The sequence below is a fragment of the Scyliorhinus canicula genome, chromosome 5 (genome assembly GCF_902713615.1).
Source record: "Scyliorhinus canicula chromosome 5, sScyCan1.1, whole genome shotgun sequence".
NCBI lineage: Eukaryota > Metazoa > Chordata > Chondrichthyes > Carcharhiniformes > Scyliorhinidae > Scyliorhinus > Scyliorhinus canicula.
In genome coordinates, this window is record NC_052150.1 from 175,013,362 (window position 1) to 175,035,701 (window position 22,340).

The following is a 22,340-nucleotide window of genomic DNA, read 5'->3' on the forward strand; positions in this document are numbered from 1 at the left end:
GCGAGATTGGAGTACAATTGAAAGCTTTATTGGACTAGATGTTTCCCCCAGCAGCGCAGGTACAGAATGCAGCAGCTGGGGAGACAGACTCTTATACTCTGCCGTACTGGGCGGAACCAGCAGGCAGGCTTCACCAATGATCTTGCTGTCTCAGGTACCTTCTACCCCAATGGTCTTACAGCCTCAACCTGGGTACCGTAATACCCCTAATACCGACTACCACATTCACCCCGTTAAAAAAAAAGAGTCCGGTGGGGGTCTTGCGTTATACAGTGGTAGAGGTTGAGATTATGGCGGTAACCGTCGGTGGTAGTGTTTTGCCTTGTTACATGTCACAACTATTTACAGTATTCATTTACATGTACATATCAAAATGAAGCAATTAGACGATCGGGGGCCCTGGCCGTCCTCTGTGAATGTCGCAGCTTCGGCGGTGATGCAGGCACCGGCTGGGCATCTGTGACTCCAGGAGCGTGACTTTGGTTTCCTTGGTAGCTTCATCACCCCTAGATGGGACCCGTGGGAGAACTGATCCACCTGGGAAGGGGGCAGCCGTGGGGTGCGCCGGTGGGAGGGAGGGTGGGGTAGGTGGGGGGGTGTGGGTGGGGATCGAGCGGGCGCCAGGTCCCGTAGGGAGACCGTACCCTGTCGGCCTTAGGGGTACGCCACATAGGCGTACTGAGGGTTAGCGTTAAGGAGGTGGACCCTCTCGACCAACGGGTCCGATTTGTGCGCCCGCACGTGTTTGCGGAGCAGGATGGGTCCAGGAGCTGCCAGCCAGATTGGGAGCGAGGTCCCAGAGGAGGACTTGCTAGGGAAGACAAGGAGACGTTCATGAAAGCAACCGACCATTGGTCAGTGAGGAGCGTGAATCTCCTGCCAGCCAGGTAATGCCTCCAGTGCCGCACAGCTTCTACTATGGCCTGGGCCTCCTTTTCAACGGAGGAATAACAGATTTCTGAAGCGTGGAGGGTGCATGAGAAGAATGCCATGGGCCTGCCCGCTTGGTTGAGGGTGGCCGCCAGAGCTACGTCGGACGCGTCGTTCTCAACTTGGAATGGAAGTGATTCATCGATTGCATGCATCGTGGCCTTTGCGATGTCTGCTTTTATGCGGCTGAAGGCCTGGCGGGCCTCTGCCGACAGGGGAAAAACTGTGGATTGGATCAGTGGGCGGGCCTCGTCCGCATAATTGGGGACCCACTGGGCGTAATATGAAAAGAATCCCAGGCAGGGTTTCAGGGCCTTGGAACAGTGGGGGAGGGGAAACCCAATGAGGGGGAGCATGCGTACGGGATCTGGGCCTATAACTCCATAATGCACTAAGTAGCTGAGGATGGCTAGAGGGTCGGTGCTGAACACGCAGTTGTCATTGTTGTAGGTGAGGTTAAGGATTTTTGTGGTATGGAGGAATTTTCGGAGGTTGGTGTCGTGGTCCTGCTGGTCGTGGCCGCAGATGGTGACATTGCCGTGGAACGGAAAAGTGGCCCGCAAACCGTACCGGTCAACCATACAGTCCATCTCCCGTTGGAAGACGAGACTCCATTTGTGACACCGAAGGGAACCCTCAGGAAGTGGTAGAGCCGCCCATCTGATTTGAATGCAGTGTATTTGCCGTCGTCCGGGCGGATGGGGAGCTGGTGGTAGGCAGATTTGAGGTCCACCTTGTATTGTGCAATCTGATTGACCAAATCAGATATGCGGGGGGGGGGGGGTGATGAACCATCAATCGAACGCGAGACGAGTTGCTGTACAAAAGTTAGGCTTTAATAAGCTAGAAGTTAGCCCTGCGGTCGACTACAGTAAATGGACGACCGCCGGGCGTTCTTGTTATTTATACCTCAATCTGGAGGCGTGGTTAACTCAGCCTCTCGACCAATCGGAGAGCCGTCACATGACTGGTCTCAACCAATCGGTCGATAGGCACATAACCGACCACCAGGGCCAATGGTAAGCCGGTGTTCTGCACCAATGGCAGACAGCTATGCAAATCATACCACCACATTCACCCCTTGCGGAGAAAGAAGCCGGGGGGGGGGGTATCAACGAGAGCCGGGGGTGGGGGGGGGGGGGGGGGGGGGGGGGGGAGAACTGGTGGTATGAGTAGCAGTCAGAGAAGGGAGAAACCATTTTTTTTTGGCTTCCCACTGGCCCAGACAATTAACAATAGTACAAAATGTCCCAACAAGTTCCATGGAGTTGTGGTAAATTAAATCGACTCGATCAGTCTTTTCGTCGCCCGTGATGTTCTGGCAGACCGCCGCAGTGGAGTAGGTGGCGTCGGTTCAGCCGATGGTGGTGGTTCACCTGACGTCCTGGAGTCCGGGAGCGATGGTCCTTGAACAGTCTCCGTCACCCGAGCTGGCGGTGGAGACGCCATGGATGGGGAAGGGGTGGCCAGGATGGGGCGCTGGGGGAAAAAAAACAGGGGGGGGGTCTGTGGTGAAAGGGGGGAAGGCCGCACGCCGGCGGGTGCCAGGTCCCGGAGGGAGACCGTGTCCTGCCGACCGTCGGGGTACTCCACATACGCATATTGCGGGTTAGCGTGGAGTAGCTGGACTTGTTCCACCAACGGGTCGGACTTGTGCACCCGCACATGCTTCCGGAGCAAGATGGGTCCGGGGGCAGCCAGCCACGTCGGGAGAGGGGATCCGAAGGACGACTTTCTGGGGAAAACAAGAAGACGTTCATGAGGTGTCTGATTTGTTGCGGTACAGAGGAGTGAGCGGATAGAATGTAGGGCATCGGGGATAACCTCTTTCCATTGGGAAAGAGGGAGATCTCTGGACCGGAGGGCCAGTAGTATGGTCTTCCAGATGGTACCATTCTCCTGCTCGACCTGCCCGTTACCCCGAGGGTTATAGCTGGTCGTCCTGCTAGAGGCAATGCCCCTGTTGAGCAGGAATTGACGCAGCTCGTCGCTCATAAATGAGGACCCCCGATCGCTATGTATGCACGCGGGGTAGCCGAACAGGGAGAAGATGGAGAGGAGGACCTTAATGACGGTCGATGTGGTCATGTCGGGGCAGGGAATGGTGAAGGGGAAGCGGGAGTATTCGTCGATTACTGCCAGGAAGTAAATGTTGCGGTTGTTAGAGGGAAGGGGCCCCTTGAAATCAATGCTGAGACATTCGAAGGGGCGGGATGCTTTGATCAGATGTGCGCGCTCGGGGCGATAGAAGTGCGGCTTGCACTCTGCGCAGATGTGGCAGTCACAGGTTACTGTCCTGACTTCCGCGATGGAGAAAGGCAGGTTGCCGGCCTTAATGAAATGGTAGAAACGGGTCACTCCTGGATGGCAGAGGTCCGCGTGGAGGGAGCGGAGGTGGTCTATCTGCGCGCTGGCGCAGGTACCGCGGGACAGGGCATCAGGAGGCTCATTGAGCTTCCCAGGACAATACAAGATCTCATAGTTGTACGTGGACAACTCTATCCGCCACTGTAAGATCTTGTCATTCTTAATCTTGCCCCTTTGTGCATTATCAAACATGAAGGCTACTGACCGTTGGTCTGTGAGGAGGGTAAACCTCCTGCCGGCCAAATAGTGCCTCCAATGTCGCACAGCTTCGACTATGGCCTGGGCTTCCTTTTCCACAGAGGGGTGGCGGAGTTCGGAAGCCTGGAGGGTTCTGGCGAAGAAGGCCACGGGTCTGCCCGCTTGGTTCAGGGTGGCCGCCAGAGCTACGTCTGATGCGTCGCTATCGACCTGGAAGGGGAGGGACTCATCGATGGCGCGCATCGTGCCATTTGCGATGTCCGCTTTGATGCGGCTAAAGGCCTGGCAGGCCTCTGTTGACGGCGGGAAGGTCGTGGTTTGAATGAGGGGACGGGCCTTGTCAGCGTAATTGGGAACCCATTGGGCGTAGTAAGCGAAGAAACCCAGGCAGCGTTTGAGGGATTTGAGGGTATTGGGGAGAGGGAGCTCCATCAGGGGGCGCATGCGTTCGGGGTCGGGGCCTATCACTCCGTTACGCACTACGTAGCCGAGGATGGCTAGACGGTCGGTGCTAAACACGCACTTATCCTTATTGTATGTGAGGTTACGGAGTTTTGCGGTTTGGAGGAATTTCTGGAGGTTGGCGTCATGGTCCTGCTGGTCGTGGCCGCAGATGGTGACATTATCGAGATACGGGAAGGTAGCCCGTAATCCGTACTTGTCGACCATTCGGTCCATCTCCCGTTGGAAGACCGAGACCCCATTTGTGACACCGAATGGAACCCTAAGGAAGTGATAAAGGCGCCCATCTGCCTCAAACGCGGTGTATTTGCGGTCACTCGCGCAGAGGGGGAGCTGGTTGTAAGCGGACTTAAGGGCCACAGTGGAGAAGACTTTGTATTTCGCGATATCGTTTACCATGGCGGAAATACGGGGGAGAGGATACGCGTCCAGTTGCGTAAACCGGTTGATGGTCTGGCTATAGTCGATGACCATCCGGCTTTTCTCCCCAGTCCGGACCACCAGCACTTGGGCTCGCCAGGGACTGTTGCTGCCCTCGATGACCCCTTCCTTCAGCAACCTCTGGACCTCGGACCTGATGACGGACCGGTCCTGGGCGCTGTACCGTCTGCTCCGTGTCGCGACGGGTTTGCAATCGGGGGTGAGATTAGCCAACAAGGAGGGGGGGTCCACTTTGAGGGACGCGAGGCTGCAGACAGTGAGGGGGGGTATAGGGCCGCCGAATTGGAAGGTCAAGCTCTGCAGGTTACACTGGAAGTCCAGTCCTAGGAGTGCCGGTGCGCAAAGGTCAGGGAGGATAAGGAGTTAAAAAAATTTTTAAACCTTCCCTTGGACCGTGAGGTCCGCGATGCAGCAGCCGGTGATGCGGACGGAGTGCGAACCTGAGGCTAACCCGATTTTGTATTTTACAGGATGGACAGGGAGCGCGCAGCATCTTACCGTGGCAGGGTGAACGAAGCTTTCCGTGCTCCCGGAGTCCAGCAGGCAGCCCGTCTCGTGGCCGTTGAGGTGGATCAGCGTTGTTGTTTTGGCGAGCGTGTGTGGTCGTGACTGGTCGAGTTGAATGGCCGCGAGCCGTGGAGAAGAACCATCATCGCAGTCGTCGTCGCCCGAGTAGTAGCTGGCAGAACCTTGCGTGCCAGTCCAGGAAGGTGGTGCCCAGGATCCGCACGTGGAGTCGGGATCCCAAGATGGCAGCGCCCAGTAGCGCACATGGAGTCAGGGCCCCAAGATGGCGGTGCCCAGGACCCGCACGTGGAGTCGGCGCCCCAAGATGGCGGCGCCCAGGACCCGCACGTGAAGTCGGTGCCCCAAGATGGCGGCGCCCACGGGGCCCTCATGGTTGAGGGGGGCGGAGTTAGCGGTACCGGCGGGCCGACCGGAGCAGCTGAGAACGGGGGCAGAGAGGCGCGCAGGCCAGGCGCAGGGGCCCGGGGGCGGCAAGGAGAGAGTTGCGCGGTGCGCTGGGGGGGCCCAGAAGGGCCCAGAGGAGAGGGGGAGGCGCGCAGGCCGGGCGCAGGGGCCCGGGGGCGGGGGGGAGAGATCGGCGCAGCGTACTGGAGGGGCCAGCAAGGGCCCGGAGGGGGGGTTCCACGGTCGCTGCGCGGTACAACAACGACCGATTTGGCCTGGCAGACGGAGGAGAAGTGGCCCTTCTTTCCGCAGCTCTTACAGAGGGCGGAGCGGGCTGGGCAGCGCGGGCGAGGGTGTTTTGCGAACCCACAGAAATAGCAGCGGTGCCCCGTGGACTTGTCGGGGCATCCCGCGGCGCAGGCCTAAGGGAGGTCGGGAGCGGCGGATGGCGGTGGGGAAGCGTGCCAGGAGGCCCATGGTGGTGCAGCGCAGCTGGGGACATAGGCGCGGGCGTTTAAATCGGCGACCTCCAGGGGGGTGGAGAGAGTCCGTGCCTCAGTTAAGCTGAGGTCGTCTTTCTCCAGCATCCGCTGGCGGATAGCGGAAGACTGCATCCCAGCCACATAAGCATCTCTGATCAGAAGTTCCATGTGCTCCGTGGCTGAAACTTGGAGGCAGGAGCAATTCCTCCCCAGGACAGCGAGGGCCTGGTAAAATTGGTCTAATGACTCACCGGGGAGCTGTTGTCTGGTGGTCAGCAGATGTCGGGCGAATACTCTGTTGACTGGTTTAAGAAACTGTCCATTCAGCTTAAGCATGGCCGCATCGTAACCTTTTTCTTCCCTGATCATCGCGTAGGGTGCCGTGCCCACGCTGGAGTGGAGGATGTGAAGCTTCTGTGCCATGGTGGGGGTGCTGTTTGCAGACGCCAGGTATCCCTCGAGACATGCCAGCCAATGTTGAAAGATTTCTGAAGCGTTCTGAGTTTGCGGGCTGATGCAGAGGCATTCGGGCTTGATCCGGAGCTCCATCTTCAAAATTCTAGCTTATTAAATTGATGAACCATCAATCGAACGCGAGACGAGTTGCTGTACAAAAGTTAATCTTTAATAAGCTAGAAGTTGGGGGGCCTGTGATAAACCCTCAACATTATGATTGCTCCCATCCTGTTCTTGAGCTCTACCCAAATTGCCTCAATGTATGAACCCTCCGAGCTGTCCTCCTGCCGTACGGCTATAATATTTTACTGAACCAGTAATGCTACTCCCCCACCCCTTTTACATCCCCCTCTATCTCCCCTGAAGCATCTGTACCCTCCAACGTTCAGCTGCCAATCCTGGCCTTCCTTTAACCACATTTCTGTGATATGCACATTATAGTTCCAAGTACTAATCAGTGCTTTAAGCTCATCTGCCTTACCTGCTATACTTCTGCCATTGAAACAAATACACTTCAGACCACCGCGTTTGAGCAGACAGGGTGATGTTGTTGTTCTCTTATTTTTGTTCTCTGTTTCCCCTTCAGTTATTACACCTTCTAATTTAATGTTCTCATTCCCACACCCTGCCATACTAGTTTTAATCCTTCCAAGTGACTCTAGCACTTTAGCAAACCTCCCAGCCAGATGCAACACGTCCTACGTGTGCAGGTCCCGCTTCCCTGGAAGAGATCCCAAAGATCCAGAAATCTGAAACCCTCCCTCCTTCACCACCAGTTTAGCCACATATTTATCTGCACTATCCTCCTATTTCTAGCCTCACTAGCTCACTGCCTAACTCCCTGAACTACTTCAGCAGGACCTCATAACTCTTCCTGCCTATGTCGTTAGTACCTATGTGTACTACAACCTCTCCCTCTCCCTTCAGAATGCTTCTGCGCGTTCAGAGACATCCTGGACCTTGGCTCCAGAGAGACCCTGGCTATTGAGTCCCGTACAACATTTTCTCTCGTGCTCTTTGTCCCACCCTGCTTAACAACAGAGCCAGCCATGGTGCCACTGCTGTGGCTGCTGCTGCTGTTATCCCCTGATAGGCCATCCCCCCAACAGTACCCAAAACGGTATACTTGTTAGAGTGGATGATGACCACAGTGGATTCCTGCACTGACTGTCTGCCCCTTCTAGCAGTCACCCATCTATCTGCCTGCACCTTGGGTGTCACCACGTCACTAAAACTTCTGTCTATGACGTTTTCCGCTACTTTCATGCTCCTAAGTCCATCCGACAGCTGCTCCAACCTATCCTGGGGTCTGTGAGGAGCTGCAATTGGGTACACCTCCTGCAGATGTAGTCGGTCGAGACGCTGGAAGCGTTACGGATCTCCCACATCTCACAAGTGTAGCACTTTACACACTGACCGACATTTCTATCACCAATTAATTTTTTAAAGAAAATTTATTAAACTCTTTCCTTCACTTATTGCTGCAGATACCCGAGATAGATTTTTATATCACTTACCTTCCCAGGATGCTCTCTGGATCTCTCCCTGCAGATTAACAGTTACAAAGCAAGAAAGGAAAAAGCACATCCTCCCACTCTGCACCCAATTATCACACTGCTCCAAATTACCAATTTACAATCCCCACTCTGGTTGTTTCACTCAGGCTGTCTCCAACTTCACATGTGCAAAGTGCATCTTGCCAAAACTGAAGGTATGAGAAACACGTCACTGCTTATAAAGGGAAAAATCATAATAATAACACATTTCTATTTGTGGATCGGTGATGAGAGGAGAACTCAAGGATGTTAAATTAACCCCCCCTGCCCCCTCCAGTCAGTATCAAATGGGAAGAATTGTTTAGCCATGATGTTTCAAAGAACAGCTGATCTTTTTCTACCTGTCGCTTGTGTATATTCAACTATTGGGATTAATCATGCATGTACATAACACCTTGACCATGTATGCATGCATAATTTCCGCAAAATAACTAATGTGCAAAACGTCATTTTAAAAAATATAAAGATTCTAACACACCAATCACTTTGAAATAAACTATGAAATGCAAAAATATGTACAAGAAAAGGGCAGCATGGTGGCACATTGGTTAGCACTGCTGTGTCACAGCACCAAGGTCCCAGGTTCAATCTCTGCTCTGGGTCACTGTCCGTGTGGAGTTTTCACATTCTCCCTGTGTTTGCATGGATTTCACCCCAGAACCCAAAGATACCGCCACAGCAGATGGTAAAATTTGAATTTTAGAGGGCAGCACGGTAGCATTGTGGATAGCACAATGGCTTCACAGCTCCAGGGTCCCAGGTTCGATTCCGGCTTGGGTCACTGTCTGTGCGGAGTCTGCACATCCTCCCCGTGTGTGCGTGGGTTTCCTCCGGGTGCTCCGGTTTCCTCCCACAGTCCAAAGATGTGCAGGTTAGGTGGATTGGCCATGATTAATTGACCTTAGTGTCCAAAATTGCCCTTAGTGTTGGGTGGGGTTACTGGGTTATTGGGATAGGGGGAGGTGTTGACCTTGGGTAGGGTTCTCTTTCCAAGAGCTGGTGCAGACTCGATGGGCCGAATGGCCTCCTTCTGCACTGTAAATTCTATGTGCAGGTTAGGTGAACTGGCCATGCTAAATTGTCCCTTAAATGGAAAAAATGAATTAAATAAAAAAAACATGGACAAGAGACTGATTTATTGTCACTGGCAAGTTTTACAAGTACATACCTGATGCAGATGTTGAAGTGCTTCAGATTGCAGTAATCTCTCCTTTAAAGATGAAATGAGTGAATCTTTCTGCTTAAGTACATCCATTGTTGTGAAACTATGTTGAAGAGACATTTCATTCTGTGCATATATTTCTGAACAGTATTTCTGTAATCAAAATAATAACATTTTAATAGAAAAAGCATAATTGTCTTTGTAATTTCTTCTCATCTCACAGGAACAGAGGAACAAGAATATACCATTTGATTACTCAAACCTGTTCCACCATTCACTTAGATCACAGCCAATCTGTATGTTGACTGCATTTACCTGTGTTGGTTCTGTATCCCCTATTAACCTTGCCCAATAAAATCTATCATTTTGTTTTTAAATTTTCAATTGATCTAGCCTCAACAGCTTTTTTTTTTGTGTGGAGAATTCCAGATTTCCACCTTTTTTTAAAAGAAATATTCACTGACCATCACCCTGAATTGTCTACCTCTAATTTTAACGTTATGTGGCCTTGCTCTGGAGTTCCCCACCAGTCGGAATAGCAGGTTGAATCTTACCCAGTTTCAAAATAATAATAATATTTCTAATGTCACACGTAGGCTTACATAATACTGCAATTAAGTCACTGTGAAAAGCCCGTAGTCGCCACATTACGGTGCCTGTTAGGGTACACAGAAGGAGAATTCAGAATGCCCAAATTACTGAACAACATGTCTTTCGGGACTTGTGGGAGGAAACCGGAGCACCCGGAGGGAACCCACGCAGACACAGGGAGAACGTGCAGACTCCACACAGTCAGTGACCCAAGCCAGGAATCGAACCTGGGACCCTGGAGCTGTGAAGCAACAGTTCTTCCCACTGTGCCACCGTGCTGCCTGTAATCACTGGTGTGATCATCTCTGGGTCCTGACTCCGTGCTTGCTGGCAGGATGCTCGTCAGAACATCTTACCTGAAACTACCTCCTTATTGGCTGCCTCAACATCCAATTAAGGTTGGCAGAGAGGCACACAGGCTCCTGCGGGTGCAAGCCCTTGAAAGGCTAGCAGAGTCAGAGCAAAAGTGACACTGCACCTGTAATTAGGGGAACCAAGAGGGTGACTCCATCTTGAGATGTTGTCATACTTTACGATCAGGCCACGTAGTGGAAGATAAACACCTGCACAGTATAGATTGTGGCCACAGCTGTGGCCCACTGATTCCTCCAGAACTGTTAGAGGCTAAATATTATAGCTCGCACCGGCGTCCTGTCAGCAGCCAGCAAGCCACCTCCAGGCACAGGGATGTCAAGTTCAAAGTCATCTGGATTTGGTTCTTCACTTTGAGTTAGAGTCATGAAAACCTCCTCCTTTTGCTCTCCCTCCCTATCAAAGTACCTTTTAAGCCTATTCACATGACATGTGTGACACGATCGACAAAATTAAACTATATCTTTATGTAGTCCAGGCCAATAAAAATGTTTTTGGATTTTAGCTTGAGTTTTCCTTACTCTCAAATTACCTCCCACTGGTACCTCATTTGCTACTTGCAACACCTCCTTTCTATACCCTACCGGCAATAATATCACTTGATGAACTTCTGCCCACTTTTCATCCGCCTGCAGATGTAAAGGTCTTCATTTCCTCACCAAGACATCATTTTTACTGTAATAACATTCTGGTATACACTCAGATTCGTCTTCCATGTATGCTTTCTGATACATCCATTTTATTTCTATATCTTTCTGTTGTAATTCCGCCAATTTTCCTGAACTAGAAATACCCGCCTCATCTTCAACCTGTTCTTTTCCAACTATCTGATCAAAAATCGTTTCTGATAATTGCACTTCAAATTTATCTTCACTCTCTGATTTCTCCTCATGTCTTAACCTGTGACTTTGCGACCTTGTTACTACACAATCTAGAAAAATCCCAGGATATTCGTCCTTCAACATTTCAGTTGTCTGATTTTCCACTGGCTTATCAACCACAGTAGGCATCACTCCCACCTGTGATCCAGCTATATCATTACCCAAGATAAACTGTATTCCTGGACAAGATAGTTTCTCTATTACTCCTACTACCACTTCACCACTCTTCACTGGACTTTATAACCTTACCTTATATAATGGAACACTACTCTTCTCACCCTGAATTCCACATATTACCACTTTTTCTGGCAATATTCCTCCTAAACTACATAACTCCTCATCTCTTACCATCAAAGATTGACTAGCTCCCGTATCTCTTAAAATTGTGACTGCTTTACCTGCTCCTCCTGATACACATGAGTAAAGTTTACCCACACAAGTAAATTATTTCAAGAGATCTGGCACCTTCTTATCAATTGCCTTTTGATCAGGCTATACAATCTTTTGCACCTCCTTCGCTTCACTTAAGCTTTCCTTTACCATTTTAACAAACCACACTGTCTTATCCTGTTTTACCACATCAGCCTTTCTCAGTGCTTTTTTTTCAATCACCAACACTGTGACTTTACATGGCCTAGTTTATTACAGTGAAAACATTTGAAACTTTTAATTTCTCTTCCACTCTCCTGGATTTCTTTTTAACCTGAGGTACACTCTCCTTGTTACCTCCCATCAGATCACCTTGACCTCTACCACTTGAGTATTTCTCATGTCCCCAGTTCCCATCCCTTACAGGTTGAAACTGATGTCGGAAACCAAGCTTTGATTTATGAACTAATTCATAACCATCTGCATTTCTGCTGTTAACCTCACAGTTTTAACCCTCTGCTCTGCCACATAAGTTCTCACTACATCAGGAATTGAATTTTTAAACTCCAAAAGCATAATTTCTCTGAGAGCTTCATACGTTTGGTCTATTTTCAAAGCCCTTATCCACCTATCAAAATTACTCTGTTTGAGCCTTTCAAACTCCATATATGTTTGACCAGGTTCTTTCCATAAATTTCTGAACCTTTGTCTGTAGGCTTCAGGCACTAGTTCATATGCACCTAAGATGGATTGTTTCACCTCCTCATACACCTCAAATACCTCCTCTGATAGTGATACAAACACTTCACTAGCTCTATCTACCAAATTTATTTGAATCAGTAATAATCACATGTCCTGTAGCCATTTCATTTGTTTAGCTACCTTCTCAAATGAAATGAAAAAAGCTTCTCTCTCCTTTTCATCAAACCTTGGCAATGCGTTGACATACTTAAATAAATCCCCACCAAGCCTTCGACTATGACGCTCAGGCTCATTATCCTCATCACTATCCTCAAACTACGTTTCCCTTTACATCCACCAATTTTAACTGTCACGTTTCATGGCCATTTTCTGACGTTCAAACTCTCTCTTTTTCCCTTTCCGCTCTATTTCTTTCCCTTTCCTCTCTCTTTCTTTCTCTCTCTTTTCCTTTTTCCTCTCTATCTCTTTCTCCCTTTTTCTTTTACCTCTCTATCTCGTTCTCTCTCTTTTTCTTTTTCCTCTCTATCTCTTTTTTTATAAATGTTTTTATTCTTCTTTTTCACATTTTCCTCAAAATTTACACCCACCAACAAACAGTGAACATGAACGGATACAATGTCAAACCCCTTATTAACAATAATGATCCCATCTTCCCACCAACCCCCACACAACAGCCCGCATGACAATATAAGCATCAAATTAAAAAAACAAAAAAGGAATCAGGAATCGCCCATGGTCACCATTAACATATATAGTCCACCCCCCCCCCCCAATCCCCCCCCCCCCGCTAATATTCAAGGCCATCCAATCCCCGAAAGTGTACAATGAATGACACCCATGAATTGTAAACCCCCACTCCCCCTCCCAGACTCCTCCCCTCCACTTCCTCTCGAAAACACCTCAGCCAGTATCCGTAACTTTTCACCCCGGCTCAGCTCATCAAAGCCTGTTCTGCCCTCCACTTCCTCTTGTAAAACTCCTCCCCCCAACCTCGGTTCCTTCCCCCCAACTTTCCACCCCGGCTAGACCACTTGGACCCTGTTCTGCCAGGCTCCGATGGCCACAGCCCCTCCCCCCTACCTCACTCCCGTTCACTGGCCGGCTTAAACCAGCCAATGTGGAGGCCATCACCCGGGTCTCCTTCCCCCCGCCCAGCCCCAGGAAAACAAATAAATCCCCTTTAACACACAGCCCCAGCATAAACACACAAGCCCCAAAGAACCATCATTGCAAAGGAAAGTCCCAACTCTTACCTTGTCCAAATAGACAGCGCTGATTCATTTAGTACATACAACAACATGCAGTGAAAACAGAAAGCTACATAATCTCTACCAACCCCGTACCCTCAGTACAAGACCAGTCCTCAGTCCCATTTCTCAATTATACCACAGCCCTTCTGTCCTCACAAACGCCTCTGCTGCTTCCACCGTCTCAAAATAAAAGTCTTTGGATTTGTAGGTCACCCTCAACTTATCTGGATACACTATGCACCGCACTTTGGTGTTATACAGTGCCATCTTCACTTGGCCGAAGTCCGCTCCCGCCTCAACGCCAACTCCACCATAAAGTCCCGGGGCGGGATTCTCTGATCCTGAGGCTAAGTGTTGACGCCGTCGGGAAACGTTGCGTTACATTGCGTCACCCAACAGTGCCAACATGGCCTCAAGATCAGCAATTCTGGCCCCTACAGGGGGCCAGCATGACACTAGAGCGACCCACGCCGCTCCAGCTGCCGATCTCAGCATCAGATGGGTGGGTCTGCGCATGCGCGGTGGGACCGGCATGATTTCCGCGCATACGCGGTATTTCCTTTCTCCGCACCGGCCCCGACACAACATGGCGTAGGGCTACAGAGCCCGGCGTGGAACAAAGGAGACCCCCAGCCTGAGAGGCCAGCCCGCCGATCGGTAGGCCCTGATCGCGGGCCAGGCCACAGCGGAGGCCACCCCGGGGTCGGACACCCCTTCCCCCCCGACAGGCCGCCCCCGGACCCATCTACGCCGTGGTCCCGCCGGGTAAGACCAGGTTAGAATGGCGCCGACGGGACTCGGGTTTTTTGGTACGGCCGCTCAGCCCACCCCGGGCGGAGAATCGCTGGGGAGGCCCCATAGAGCGACCCCCGGCCGGCGCCGCGCCAACCACACCGCGCCAATGACGCTGACTCTCCGCTCGAGGGGGTGGCATGACCCAATTCGGGCTGCTGGCGGCTATTCTCTGGCCCGGCCGCAGGATGCGATTCTCCGGAGAGCGGAGAATCGGCGCCATTGTGCCGGCGCAATTGGCGCGGCACCAGCCGGGGGCCGCTCTACGGGACCCCCCATCGATTCTCCATCCGTGATTGGCCAAGCGGCCATAACAAAAAACCTGAGTCCTGCCGGCGCCTTCTAACCTGGTTTTACCCGGCGTGACCTCAGCATTGAAGGATCCGGGAGCAGCCTATTGGGGCGGAGGGGGGTCTGACCCCGGGAAGGGCCTCCGCTGTGTCCTGGCCCGCAATCGGGGCCCACCAATTGGCGGGCCAGCCTCTCGGGCTGGTGGCCTCCTTTGTCCTGCACCGGACCCTGTAGCCCTACGCCATGTTGCGACGGCGTCAAGTCTCAGCCTCAGGATCAAAGTATCCCGCCCCTGGTATATGCGTATACCAACTACAGCTCTCTGCACCTCCCGCTTCTGCTTTGCCCAGGATAGACCTTCTCCTTCATGCGTACCTATGGAAACAGGCTCTACTCTTGGAGGCCCACTCGTCTTTGGTATAGGCCTCACGACCTATGAGCACGATCCAGTTCGTATCGAGAGGGATCTTTCCCCTCCCCCAATAGCTCCGCCAACATTGTGGGAAAATACTCCGTCGGCCTGGGCCTTCCACCCCTTTGGGCAGACCCATGATCCTCAGATTCTGCCGCCTGGGTCTGTTTTCCAGGTCTTCCATTTTGGCTCACAGACCCTTGTTTTGTGGAATTTACAGTGCAGAAGGAGGCTATTCAGCCCATTGAGTCCGCAACAGCTCTTGAAAAGAGCACCCTTACCAAGCCCACACCTCCAACCCCCCCTGCCCCACCCATGTAACCCAGCAATCCCACCTAATACTAAGTGCAATTTTGGACACTAAGGGCAATTTAGCATGGCCAATCCACCTAACCTGCAAATCTTTGGACTGTGGGAGGAAACCGGAGCACCTGGAGGAAACCCACGCATACGCAGGGAGAACGTCAGACTTTGCACAAACAGTGACCCAAGCAGGAAATCGAACCTGGGACCCTGGAGCTGTGAAGCAATTGTGCTAACTACAATGTTACCATGCTACCTGTTGGTCTCACCCTGTTCCCATACCTCAGCCGCTGCACTCGATACCGCCGCTCTCACCGGGGCAATCATCTCCTCCACCAGCACTTTCAATACCGCCCCCATCTCCTTCCTCATCGCTTCAAGTTCCACGGCCATCACCTTGTCATCCTTTCTGCCATGAGCAGTGCGGCCTCACCCGCCGCCTCAGCCTTCACCTTCCTTCCAGTTCCTGAACCAACCTTTCCACCCACTGGCGAACCCCCTTTTTCACGGACGTTTTTCTTTGAGATTTTGACAATTGTCTTCTCTATACCTTCCTGCCCTTGTTTAATCAAAAGTTGCTCCTGGGACGGGGCATCAAAACTCCGAAAAATCAATTCTCAGGCGGGAGCCCTCCAAAGTGTGGCTTCCTCCTACCCGCCGCCACCGGATGTCTCCTCCTCTCTATCTCTTTTTCTATCGTTTTCTTTGTCCCTCATTGCGTATTCAAGCTGCTTTAATTCTTTTTCATGTGCCTGTTGTTTAATCTGTAACTGAATTTTTGCCTGTTCTAGTGCGTCAGAGTGTATCTCAGGCAATTTTAAATGCTCAGCTAGCGCCGTAAGTCTTTTCATATGTTGTCAGGTAACGTTAAACCCAGTTAATATTTTATAAACACACAGTAAACATCTTATCAACGACCAACACACGTAACCCCACAGATACAATACTCTATAGGTAACCAAAAATACCTTTCCTAGCAACCCTTTTTACAAACTCAACAGGTTTAAATTCTCTACAGAAACAGGTATTACTTTGAAATCATCAAGTGAGCTGAAGACATTCTTTAGCATGGAGAGAGAAAGATAATTATACATCTGCTTGCTTTGAATACAGCTCTCCAACTCTAAAAACAAAACCAAAAACAGAGCCACAAAGCAGCTTTAAAAGCACAAAACGAAAGTGACAGCCCAGCTCCACCCATACACTGATTTCACTGTAGCTATTTGACAAACACCCATTTCTTAAAGGTACATCCACCTGACACTTGACTCTCACATACACACACAGACTCTCGCGCGCACACACACACACACACATCTCTCGCACACACACTAGCCTCATACACACACAAATACATGCCACTCGCACACACACTCATCTCTCTCACACACACACCTCTCACACACATACACACACACACACCGCAGACTTGCCAGGGCAACCCACACAGGACGCTCTGATCGCCTCGAGCCAGTGACTGGAACACCACCCTCTGGGTCTGGGCCACCTTCCTCTGGGACTGGGACACTCCGCCCAGTGTCTGCACAACGCCGGCCAGCGCCTGGGCAATGCCGCCGACATTCCCAGCCATGGCCTGCTGTGACTGGGCCACGCTGAGGTGCGCCACTGCAACGTTCAAATGGCTCTGGCACGTAGCTCCATGTGAGCAAGAGGGCAGCCCTGCACTGGGCCTCGGCCACCGTCAACACTGAATGCTCCAGGCCTTGGAAACGCTGATCCATAGCAGAAACCGTCGCCCCACTGCCTCCACTGCAGACTCCGCGCTTGCGGTATTGCCTGGGTGGAACGCACGACCGGCATCACCCCCTGCTCCTGCACGCAAGTGGACTCCTCCACCTGAACCCGCAGGTACTGGATGCCCGCCGTCATTGCTCTTGTAGTCCCTGGCTGTCTGACTGCTTCTATACTCCCAGGGAACCAGCAGGACGGCTGCTGGTTCCTGGGGCTGTCCTTCCTCCAACTGTCTGGCCCTTTGGCTGCTCCTATCTCCACCTGCTGTATCAGATGCGGTGTGTGGTGCGCACCAGAGAGTGTCCCAGGAGTCTCTTCACTAATGTGCCCAACCGAGTTGATAGTCTCTGGGATGGTGGAGGGTGTAAAAGATAGCTGTGAGGAAAGTCAGTGTCATCCTCCGGCCCGAGCTCTAGGTGTGCTGAGATTCAGGCGGAGGGCTGGTGTTCGGACCGCTCATCCCCTCAGTGCTCAGATGTCTGGGGGGCACCGGCTCCGGCTCTGGCTGGGGGGCGGGTGATTCTGGATGGACCAGCCCCATTTCCAGCATGTCCTGTAAGACACAAGGTGACATATATGATTAGGCAGCGGGCCCGGGAGACTTGGGAAGGTGGGGTGGTGTGGAGTGAGGGGAGTGAGGAGGGTGTGGGGTAGTTGTCCACACATGTGTCATGGGGATCCAAAACTAAGCAGGGTCTCACTTCCTCGACCACTGCCAAACTACACTCAGTGACCTCCCTTTCCTCCAGGCCGCCGACCACGTCCAGTGCCCTCTGCTCGGACATGGTGAGGGGCCGCAGTTCTGGTTGTCCCCCTCCGGCATTTGTGCGTGACATTCTCCTGGGATTGGCAAACATAAAAAACGGAGATTCCCGCGCTTAGTCTCAGAAACGGAGATTCCCGCGCTTAGTCTCAGAAATGGAGATTCCCGCGCTTAGTCTCAGAAACGGAGATTCCCGCGCTTAGTCTCAGAAACGGAGGTTCCCGCGCTTAGTCTCAGAAACGGAGATACCCGCGCTTAGTCTCAGAAACGGAGATTCCCACGCTTAGTCTCAGAAACAGAGATTCCCGCGCTTAGTCTCAGAAATGGAGATTCCCGCGCTTAGTCTCAGAAACAGAGATTCCCACGGTTAGTCTCAGAAACAGAGATTCCCGCGCTTAGTCTCAGAAATGGAGATTCCCGTGCTTAGTCTCAGAAACGGAGATTCCCATGCTTAGTCTCAGAAACGGAGATTCCCGCGCTTAGTCTCAGAAACGGCGATTCCCGCGCTTAGTCTCAGAAACGGAGATTCCCGCGCTTAGTCTCAGAAACAGAGATTCCCGCGCTTAGTCTCAGAAACGGAGATTCCAGTGCTTAGTCTCAGAAACGGAGATTCCCGTGCTTAGTCTCAGAAACAGAGATTCCCGTGCTTAGTCTCAGAAACGGAGATTCCCGCGCTTAGTCTCAAAATCAGAGATTCCCGTCCTTAGTCGCAGAAACAGAGATTCCCGCGCTTAGTCTCAGAAACGGAGATTCCCGCGCTTAGTCTCAGAAACAGAGATTCCCGTGCTTAGTCTCAGAAACGGAGATTCCCGTGCTTAGTCGCAGAAACAGAGATTCCCGCGCTTAGTCTCAGAAACAGAGATTCCCGTGCTTAGTCTCAGAAACAGAGATTCCCGTGCTTAGTCGCAGAAACAGAGATTCCCGCGCTTAGTCTGAGAAACAGAGATTCCCGCGCTTAGTCTCAGAAACGGAGATTCCCGTGCTTAGTCGCAGAAACAGAGATTCCCGCGCTTAGTCTCAGAAATGGAGATTCCCGTGCTTAGTCTCAGAATCAGAGATTCCTGCGCTTAGTCTCAGAAACAGAGATTCCCGCGCTTAGTCTCAAAATCAGAGATTCCCGTCCTTAGTCGCAGAAACAGAGATTCCCGCGCTTAGTCTCAGAAACGGAGATTCCCGCGCTTAGTCTGAGAAACAGAGATTCCCGCGCTTAGTCTCAGAAAAGGAGATTCCCGTGCTTAGTTGCAGAAACAAAGATTCCCGCGCTAGGTCTCAGAAACAGAGATTCCCGCGCTTAGTCTCAGAAACAGAGATTCCCGCGCTTAGTCTCAGAAACGGCAAATCCTGCACTTGGTCTCAGAAACAGAGATTCCCGCGCTTAGTCTCAGAAACAGAGATTCCCGTGCTTAGTCTCAGAAACGGAGATTCCCGTGTTTAGTCGCACAAACAGAGATTTCCGTGCTTAGTCTCAGAAACAGAGATTCCTGCGCTTAGTCTCAGAAACAGAGATTCCCGCGCTTAGTCTCAGAAACGGTGATTCCCGTGCTTAGTCTCAGAAACGGAGATTCCCGCGCTTAGTCTCAGAAACGGTGATTCCCGTGCTTAGTCTCAGAAACGGAGATTCCCGTGCTTAGTCACAGAAACAGAGATTCCCGTGCTTAGTCTCAGAAACAGAGATTCCTGCGCTTAGTCTCAGAAACAGAGATTCCCGCGCTTAGTCTCAGAAACGGTGATTCCCGTGCTTAGTCTCAGAAACGGAGATTCCCGTGCTTAGTCTCAGAAACAGAGATTCCCGTGCTTAGTCTCAGAAACGGAGATTCCCGCGCTTAGTCTCAAAATCAGAGATTCCCGTCCTTAGTCGCAGAAACAGAGATTCCCGCGCTTAGTCTCAGAAACGGAGATTCCCGCGCTTAGTCTCAGAAACAGAGATTCCCGTGCTTAGTCTCAGAAACGGAGATTCCCGTGCTTAGTCGCAGAAACAGAGATTCCCGCGCTTAGTCTGAGAAACGGAGATTCCCGCGCTTAGTCTCAGAAACGGAGATTCCCGTGCTTAGTCGCAGAAACAGAGATTCCCGCGCTTAGTCTCAGAAACAGAGATTCCCGCGCTTAGTCTCAGAAACGGAGATTCCCGTGCTTAGTCGCAGAAACAGAGATTCCCGCGCTTAGTCTCAGAAATGGAGATTCCCGTGCTTAGTCTCAGAAACAGAGATTCCCGCGCTTAGTCTCAGAAACAGAGATTCCCGCGCTTAGTCTCAGAAACGGTGATTCCCGTGCTTAGTCTCAGAAACGGAGATTCCCGTGCTTAGTCTCAGAAACAGAGAATCCCGTGCTTAGTCTCAGAAACGGAGATTCCCGCGCTTAGTCTCAAAATCAGGGATTCCCGTCCTTAGTCGCAGAAACGGAGATTCCCGCGCTTAGTCTCAGAAACAGAGATTCCCGTGCTTAGTCTCAAAAACGGAGATTCCCGTGCTTAGTCGCAGAAACAGAGATTCCCGCGCTTAGTCTGAGAAACGGAGATTCCCGCGCTTAGTCTCAGAAACGGAGATTCCCGTGCTTAGTCGCAGAAACAGAGATTCCCGCGCTTAGTCTCAGAAATGGAGATTCCCGTGCTTAGTCTCAGAAACAGAGATTCCCGCGCTTAGTCTCAGAACAGAGATTCCCGTGCTTAGTCTCAGAAACGGAGATTCCCGCGCTTAGTCTCAAAATCAGAGATTCCCGTTCTTAGTCGCAGAAACAGAGATTCCCGCGCTTAGTCTCAGAAACGGAGATTCCCGCGCTTAGTCTCAGAAACAGAGATTCCCCTGCTTAGTCACAGAAACGGAGATTCCCGTGCTTAGTCGCAGAAACAGAGATTCCCGCGCTTAGTCTGAGAAACGGAGATTCCCGCGCTTAGTCTCAGAAACGGAGATTCCCGTGCTTAGTCTCAGAAATGGAGATTCCCGTGCTTAGTCTCAGAAACAGAGATTCCCGCGCTTAGTCTCAGAAACAGAGATTCCCGCGCTTAGTCTCAGAAACGGTGATTCCCGTGCTTAGTCTCAGAAACGGAGATTCCCGTGCTTAGTCTCAGAAACAGAGATTCCCGTGCTTAGTCTCAGAAACGGAGATTCCCGCGCTTAGTCTCAAAATCAGAGATTCCCGTCCTTAGTCGCAGAAACAGAGATTCCCGCGCTTAGTCTCAGAAACGGAGATTCCCGTGCTTAGTCTCAGAAACAGAGATTCCCGTGCTTAGTCTCAGAAACGGAGATTCCCGTGCTTAGTCGCAGAAACAGAGATTCCCGTGCTTAGTCTGAGAAACGGAGATTCCCGCGCTTAGTCTCAGAAACGGAGATTCCCGTGCTTAGTCGCAGAAACAGAGATTCCCGCGCTTAGTCTCAGAAATGGAGATTCCCGTGCTTAGTCTCAGAAACAGAGATTCCCGCGCTTAGTCTCAGAAACAGAGATTCCCGCGCTTAGTCTCAGAAACGGTGATTCCCGTGCTTAGTCTCAGTAACGGAGATTCCCGTGCTTAGTCTCAGAAACAGAGATTCCCGTGCTTAGTCTCAGAAACGGAGATTCCCGCGCTTAGTCTCAAAATCAGAGATTCCCGTCCTTAGCCGCAGAAACAGAGATTCCCGCGCTTAGTCTCAGAAACGGAGATTCCCGCGCTTAGTCTCAGAAACAGAGATTCCCGTGCTTAGTCTCAGAAACGGAGATTCCCGTGCTTAGTCGCAGAAACAGAGATTCCTGCGCTTAGTCTGAGAAACGGAGATTCCCGCGCTTAGTCTCAGAAACGGAGATTCCCGTGCTTAGTCGCAGAAACAGAGATTCCCGCGCTTAGAGATTCCCGCGCTTAGTCTCAGAAACGGAGATTCCCGTGCTTAGTTGCAGAAACAGAGATTCCCGCGCTTAGTCTCAGAAACAGAGATTCCCGCGCTTAGTCTCAGAAACGGAGATTCCCGTGCTTAGTCGCAGAAACAGAGATTCCCGCGCTTAGTCTCAGAAATGGAGATTCCCGTGCTTAGTCTCAGAAACAGAGATTCCCGCGCTTAGTCTCAGAAACAGAGATTCCCGCGCTTAGTCTCAGAAACGGTGATTCCCGTGCTTAGTCTCAGAAACGGAGATTCCCGTGCTTAGTCTCAGAAACAGAGAATCCCGTGCTTAGTTTCAGAAACGGAGATTCCCGCGCTTAGTCTCAAAATCAGGGATTCCCGTCCTTAGTCGCAGAAACGGAGATTCCCGCGCTTAGTCTCAGAAACAGAGATTCCCGTGCTTAGTCTCAAAAACGGAGATTCCCGTGCTTAGTCGCAGAAACAGAGATTCCCGCGCTTAGTCTGAGAAACGGAGATTCCCGCGCTTAGTCTCAGAAACGGAGATTCCCGTGCTTAGTCGCAGAAACAGAGATTCCCGCGCTTAGTCTCAGAAATGGAGATTCCCGTGCTTAGTCTCAGAAACAGAGATTCCCGCGCTTAGTCTCAGAACAGAGATTCCCGTGCTTAGTCTCAGAAACGGAGATTCCCGCGCTTAGTCTCAAAATCAGAGATTCCCGTTCTTAGTCGCAGAAACAGAGATTCCCGCGCTTAGTCTCAGAAACGGAGATTCCCGCGCTTAGTCTCAGAAACAGAGATTCCCCTGCTTAGTCACAGAAACGGAGATTCCCGTGCTTAGTCGCAGAAACAGAGATTCCCGCGCTTAGTCTGAGAAACGGAGATTCCCGCGCTTAGTCTCAGAAACGGAGATTCCCGTGCTTAGTCTCAGAAATGGAGATTCCCGTGCTTAGTCTCAGAAACAGAGATTCCCGCGCTTAGTCTCAGAAACAGAGATTCCCGCGCTTAGTCTCAGAAACGGTGATTCCCGTGCTTAGTCTCAGAAACGGAGATTCCCGTGCTTAGTCTCAGAAACAGAGATTCCCGTGCTTAGTCT

The 22,340-nt window shown here is 51.4% G+C and overlaps 1 protein-coding gene across 1 annotated transcript in view; it reads right to left on the reverse strand.

Annotated features, from left to right (window-relative positions):
* Positions 1-22,340, reverse strand: part of c5h10orf67 (chromosome 5 C10orf67 homolog) — a 434,228-nt gene that overhangs the window by 213,588 nt on the left and 198,300 nt on the right. Inside the window, exon 5 of the mRNA XM_038796454.1 lies at positions 8,973-9,119. Within this exon, the coding sequence (XP_038652382.1) occupies positions 8,973-9,119 (147 nt within the window). The remainder of the gene's footprint in view (positions 1-8,972; positions 9,120-22,340) is intronic.